Below are 6,954 nucleotides of genomic sequence, written 5' to 3'. Positions count from 1 at the left end.
TCGGCCTGCCTTGTAACAGAGATGACAGTGTTAAAATAGCAGATTATTTTTAAACTTGAATGCTTTGTTTTATTAAAATATTGATATTTAATGAACGAATACATATATATATATACAAATGGTATATATATGATCGTATCTACCTGAAATATAAACTAAAGTACCTTTAAAATTGTTGTAGTGTATTTTTTATTATAGTTCGACATTGATGACGTTTTATTAAAACCTAAAATACTTTCCAAAAAGTGTCAACATTAAACTGTTTCTAATATAAAATTGGGAAGGTCCATAATAATAATAAATAAATAATAATAATAACAAGGAACAGATTTACAAAATATGTCATTAGACATATCTCTAGCTGATTACTATAAAAAAGGAAAAAGTTTATCTACAAAAAGGCCAAACCATCATCAATGACACGTATCTCTTAGTGAATTTCGAGCTTCATTTGCTTGTTTAGCCCTTATCTGGCCGGTAATCCCGGCTCTCATTTCGCCTGTCAGTCAGTCACTCTTCATTGGCCTGGCAACCAAAAGTGATACTAAGTTGGGCTTGAACAAAAAGCCGAAAAAAGAATGAAATGAAAGAAAGGGAACGCAAATAGCTGCGGGGGCGTGACAACCCGATTTGCTTTTGTTGCTTAATTATTTAAAATGCAAAAAGTTTCGGTTTTCTTTTTACGCGATTTCTGCAGTCTAAAGCACGCATGCGAAATCCCAAATGAGTTCATTAGGCGAAGGAAGTCGGGAAGTTTGTGTCAGGTAGCTCGCTAAATATTCAATAAGCGGCAATTTTTGCAGCATACAAATGGCCGCATTAGGGCGTAATTTACAATCGACGCCGGCAGAGCCAAAATATGCGCCGAAAGTCGGAGAATCCGGAAAAGGAGACCCCGGCGTAGTTTCCATCCCGGATATTTATGCATGCATGAGTTGGTGCCGGAGTGTATGTATGTCTATGTGAAACCAAATGAGTCAAAAGGGAGACATTACTCATGCAGGGAGAAGTGAAAAAGTGAGACTTAAGCGGTTGCAAAATCGGTTCCCTGGAAGCTTTAAGTTTTCGCTGGAGGCCAAATTGAAAATGGTCATCAACAAGTTATTACAAGTATAAGTTTTACACATTTTGAAGCATATTTTATAAAGTAAAATAAATAATAATAACCACTTATCAATAAGCTGCATTAAATATTCTAGACTAATGAAACAGTTACCTTTATTTACAATTTTTAAATATATTCAATATTTGCAAAATAAAAAGGTATATTGTTTTTATTTAAATAAGCTGCTTTTAAAATTGTTTAAAAAACAGTGGATAAACAAACTACTTAGGAACTAAACTAACTTTCTTCAGAACCAATGGACTTTAAGCTTCAGCCGGAAGCCAAATTGAAAACGGCTATCAACACGGTTTTAATTAGTGGAAAAAGCGTAAGTAGAAGCTGAAGATGTGGAAAATGGAATGAAATTCATTTGGGGGACTCTGCAGAGTCTCCGTCTCGGAAATCGTAATAGAAACCCCGAAAAGATTCCAAGGTAAAATGTCTGGCGATGCAGTCGACTTCCTCTGATTTTGGACCTCTTCGACCCCCCGAAACAGCCCCTCTTTTCGGGCCAACTTTGCTGCTTGTTAGGAGGAAACAATGTCAAACTCATTAGTGCTCCCAAAAGGCTTTCTTTCACACTGAACACAAACTTACGCCCACACTCGCAGGCCCACTAACATTACTATAATACATACGGTAGCTGAGAAGTGTCCTTGTCGACTTGAGAATGTGTGTGTGTGTGTGTGTGTGTGAGAGCAGACGCTTTGAACTTTTTCTTGGCGTATACTTAATGGATTAATGAGATTTTTTGTTTGCCCAGGCCAACAGCATGCGGAGGCGCCTAGAAAACGGAAAGGAAATAGAAAGGGGAAATGGGGCAGAAGGACGAGGAAGGGATAAAGGACTCGGCGACGAGGTGCAAAAGAAGCTAAAACACGAAAGGTGGCTTGAACCATTTTTTAAGGTAAACACTGTTTATGTCTAAAACGGTGCCAATGGGTGTGCCAGTGTAGCGAGGTCGTCCATTTTAAAGGGGCAAGGAAATTTAAAATAAACTGCAAGGGCAGCTAAAATATATAAAGCACTTGGATGCAAAAGATTCAATGCGGAATGGTTTTTTATTTTTAAATATTTTAATAACTCTTTAAATTCGCACTTAACACATAATATATATGAATTACAATTTAGAGATTAATAAAGCAATTTTTTTAAGGATAAAATGGACATCAAATTTTATTCATTGCTTTATAGTCACTAAATTTTAATTCAAATATGTATATATAAGGGTTCAAAAATCAAATCAAATTAAAATGGCAGCTTTTTAGGTTGTCAATAATTTTCAGTTATAATTGTCGGAAGTTTCCAGAAATTTTCTCCCAGCCTTAAGCCATGAGAGTTGTTACCAATCATGCAGTTATAAAACTTGATAGATACTCCAAAATAAACCCTAATTCTTGGCTAAGCTCTCCAATCAGCACCAGAAAAGATCCCATGCCAAGTAGCCAAATAGGCCAAATAAATCCGGTTATTTTCCGGGACAACCACAACCGAATGCAGAAACACAAACGCAAATAGGAACGGAGCTGGGAAACAGTCAAAACGCACGACCTGGGCAATTGCTTAGAGTCTTTCCCCAGATCAGAGCCCCTCTTTAGTGTCATAATCACCCCGACATGGCAAAAAGCGTTGACACTTTTTTCACACTTGGCCAGCTCCCTCCAGGACGTCCCGGCTTAGCAAACGAGGAGCAGCTGGCAACTGGAGCCAAGTCATGGCACAAATGACTTTGAATTATTTGTTTACCCGGGACTGCCTGCTGGCCTTTCAACCCACCTGACTGCCAGTTACCATTTGCCAGTTACAAGTTACCAGTCAGCGAATGGGTGCTCCTCCCCCCTCTCTCATTAGATTGTTTTCCCTTGCCGAGGGTTATTTAATTTTTGGCCAGAAGTTGGCTAGTCATAGCGTAGAAATCATTGATTCTATTAAAAAACTTTAGCATCCTGACGTTATCCAAATTCGAACATTTTATACTCGATTAGTTTGAAAATCTTTCTAAGTTGTCACTTCATAAAATGTCAAATTTATGACTGCAGAACAGGTCTGGAAATCACAAAGTGTCAGAATCTCTGAAGGTTTAATATTGGGAATTGTTATGATTTACTTTGGCTAAGACTCAATTTTAATAAAAACGTCAATATTTTTCAATTTTGTATCTTTTAAGCAATGTACTTTATTGACTAAAGTTTGTTTCAAGTTATTTTGAAAAGATTCTCTCAACCTTTTTTCCCTTTAAGTCATAGTAAGAAAACCTTATTTAATTTGTCTATTTTAGCTGCATTTGCTACACTTAATAAAATAGTATTTAATGCAATCTAATATTTGGCGCTGTGGCTTCTCTCAATTAAATTTTAATGCATTTTATTATCTAGCCATAAATCAAATAGCTCCATGAGGGTATTAGAATCTCCGACCTATCGAATATGGTCGTTCACTTGTGATTGTTGTGGTTTCCCCGTAGCCCATGAAATGCTTGTGGCCAACACGCACCATTGTGCGTAACAAATCGCAGCCATAAACAGCCAAAGGAAATCCCAAAGAACACCGACTGGCGCCTGCCTACAAAAATACGAAAGGGAAAATGGGGGCTTGGGGAAACTGCCATAATAATTCACAATTTTTCACAGTTAAGTGTCAGCGGTTGCGTCGCTCACAATTGTCGGGCCCTCTAAGCGGGGGCACTAAATCAACCGAACGACCAGCTAGCAAGAAATAAAGCCTAATCCGGATCCTTTATTTCCAGTGCGGTATCACGCGGCGTATGCGCGATATTCGGAGGGCAGGTGCACCGCCAACAATTACTTGATTATGGTGCTGGTGCTGCTGCTGTGCTGCCGGTGCCTGGTGTATGCATTTGTTTGGGGAAAAATGTGAAAACAGCTGGCAGCCTCCGGCGGACAGTGACAAGCCCATTAGCCCTGGCAAAGTGCATTGTTTACCCAAAAAGAAACGATGCACAGTGGCGTTTCATTTTAAAATATTAAACCTTAAACACAAACGTTTAATTCCGCAAAAAATAATAAAAGATAAAAACCCAAATTGGTAGGTATTAAAAAAAATTAATTTGAATCTTAATGGATGGTACATTTGATGACAAGCTGATTTGGATATTTCCCCCAGGATTTTTTAAAATTTAAACTATTTTAAATAAGACCCAAAACCGTTTTTTTATTTTTGGCTTTCATGTACTTCAGAATCTTTATTTAATTTACCAAAATTAACTTTTAGAAAAAGATCTAAAATAAAACATATAAATAAATTAAAATGACTGCAAAAAGACTTGATTTTTATAAAGGCAACTCCATATTTTGGGTAATATATTCTAGGATTTGTATAATCAGAACTATGATTTGGCAAGGAAGCTTATGCAACGATACCTGCAGGTGTTGCATGAGTTTCCAGGGCATTTATTTGGTTTTCCGAGCTGGCGGAACGCCATTTTAACTGTCACCACCGCAGGCATCAGAGTTCAGACATCTCAGCCAAACAAAACCAGCAGCTTGGCAACCTGACTGCAACTGGCCGGCAAAACAACACGCACTTCAAGTCCTGCTTATGGCTGAACTTGAAGGATTAGGTGCTCTGTGTAAGTATCCTTTTGATGTCTAAATAAGAATAGGTAGTGAGCTGTCTTCAAATTTTGTTATATGAGCCAAAACACTTTATCCTGGGTCATGACATTAATGGTCCCATTAAAATGAGCAACAAAATCAAACTGAAATGTAAACCCTGCTTTGAATAAACATTGTTTGAACCCTTTATTATTAATTTAACTTTTTTGACCAAAGCCAATTATAAATAATTGTATTAATTTTAGGAAAAATACTTCGAAATGTTTTTATATTTTATTTTTATTTTAAGGGCTACAACTTAACTTTGCAATATTCTGTAAATTATATTCTCCAAAATCGGATCGGTTATTCATATGATGCATTCTTAATACTCATAAAAAATCCCAACTTCCTAACTTTAAAAACACCAAAGTTATGGCATTTCCGATCAAGCAGTTATATGGCGGCTATAGGATATAAACGACCGATCCTTATGAAATTTGGTAGGTCAGACTGATTGGCCAAAAATAAAACCCATCGAAAATCTCAACTTCCTAACTTTAAAAACACCAAAGTTATGGCATTTCCGATCGTTCAGTTATATGGCAGCTATATGATATAGTGGCCCGATCCGGTTCGTTCCGACTTATATACTACCTGCAATAGAAAGACAACTTTTGGGAAAGTTTCAAGCAGATAGCTTTAAAACTGAGGGACTAGTTTGCGTAGAAACGGACGGACGGACAGACGGACAGACGGACGGACAGACGGACATTGCTAGATCGACTCTCCTGGTGATGCTGATCAAGAATATATATACTTTATAGGGTCGGAAATGTCTCCTTCACTGCGTTGCAAACTTTTGACTGAAATTATAATACCCTCTGCAAGGGTATAAAAAAAAACAATTCTAACAGTTTTTTAGAAAATTATTATTAGTATTATACTACTGCAACGAAAGTTCGTTACAAATTTTGTTCAGTTAGTTTTGAATCGACGCTGACAATGTTATCAATACTTTCTTTTGTAAGCTCAATTAAGATTTATTGCAGTAACCAACTAATTTAAATATTGAAAACGAATGCAATGATTTTTATTTTATCGCCTGTTCTAAATCATTTTGTATAGATTAAAATAGTAGTCGATGCCAACGATGAACTCAAAACCCAAGTAAATATTAAAAGACGATATAAAAGACTTGCAGAGTAAGTTTAAAATATTCGAAGGTCAAATCAAAAGCAAAGAAGATATTTTAAAGGTGAAAGAGGAGCACCTTAAAAATAGAGATGAACAAATCTCGACACTTACGACTCAAATTAAAGCGATTGAGAAAAGAAAATCAGAACTATCTAGTCAGCTTTCTGAATTGCAGAAAACTGATGACAATTTACCTGACTCTTGTCCCAGTGACAGTCCCAATGGGATTTACCAAATAAAGCTTCGGGGACTTGAACCCTTTAAAGTGCCATGTGTGTCGTCTTCCTCTGGTTGGACTGTAATTCAGAGACGCATTGACGGATCCGAGAACTTCAATCGTACCTGGAATGAATATAAATCTGGATTTGGGAATGTCAGTAGAGAATTCTTCATCGGGCTGGAAAAATTGCATCGGATGACTGAGGCACGACCCCACGAACTCTACATTAAACTTGAAAAGGTTGATGGATCCACCAGCTACGCTCAATACGATGACTTTATGATCGGGAGTGAGGAGGAATACTACAAGTTGAAGAATCTTGGGAAATATTCTGGTGCAGCCGGAGACTCCCTTACATTTAATAAGAACCAAAAGTTCTCCACATTTGATCGGGATAATGACAATCATATAGCTAGAAATTGTGCCAATGAAGTCGGTGCATGGTGGCACAAAGCCTGTTCATACAGGTATACCTGTTTATTTATGCTCTTATTAAATCTTCTTACTATAATTACTTAAAATTACAGTACGCTCAATGGAAAATACTTCAGAGATGGCATCGGTAGTCAAGGAATGATGATAATGATGTCGAAATGATGATAAGGCCCAAGCCCTTATGAGTCGCACTGTTTAAGTATGAAATATTTGAATATTAAAACAAAATAAAAAATACTGTACTCTTAATGCTGTCTGGTATTAATTTGTTTTCATTTGATAAAATGGGATATTTGATAAATGGAAGTGATTGACATTATTTTAGATCTGATCTACGTATTTTAGGAACATAAATACGGATAAGTGGAGAGGGTTGGTAAGCTATTTGTAGATTTTTAGAGAATTAAACCAGGACCATTTAGAGATATGCCATTTAAAAATCC

General features: G+C 36.8%; 1 protein-coding gene across 1 annotated transcript; it reads left to right on the top strand.

Annotated features, from left to right (window-relative positions):
• Positions 1-6,271: 6,271 nt before the first annotated feature.
• On the top strand, positions 6,272-6,673 carry LOC108039692 (ficolin-1-like). The gene is made up of 2 exons (XM_044459004.1): positions 6,272-6,543; positions 6,604-6,673. Exons 1-2 carry the CDS (start codon positions 6,272-6,274, stop codon positions 6,671-6,673), a joined length of 342 nt encoding a protein of 113 aa, XP_044314939.1.
• The last annotated feature ends 281 nt before the right edge of the window (positions 6,674-6,954 follow it).

The sequence above is a fragment of the Drosophila rhopaloa genome, unplaced genomic scaffold (genome assembly GCF_018152115.1).
Source record: "Drosophila rhopaloa isolate 14029-0021.01 unplaced genomic scaffold, ASM1815211v1 contig_178, whole genome shotgun sequence".
Classification (NCBI taxonomy): domain Eukaryota; kingdom Metazoa; phylum Arthropoda; class Insecta; order Diptera; family Drosophilidae; genus Drosophila; species Drosophila rhopaloa.
The sequence above is the reverse complement of the archived record's forward strand: the minus strand, read 5'-3'. Positions and strand labels throughout refer to the sequence as shown.

What these genes read in the sequence shown, in the direction of transcription:
- LOC108039692 (XM_044459004.1), top strand. Translation starts at nt 6,272, where the DNA reads ATGACTGAGGCACGACCCCACGAACTCTACATTAAACTTGAAAAGGTT. An exon ending in CACAAAGCCTGTTCATACAG is followed by an intron (nt 6,544 to 6,603) that starts GTATACCTGTTT and finishes TTAAAATTACAG; the next exon opens with TACGCTCAATGGAAAATACT.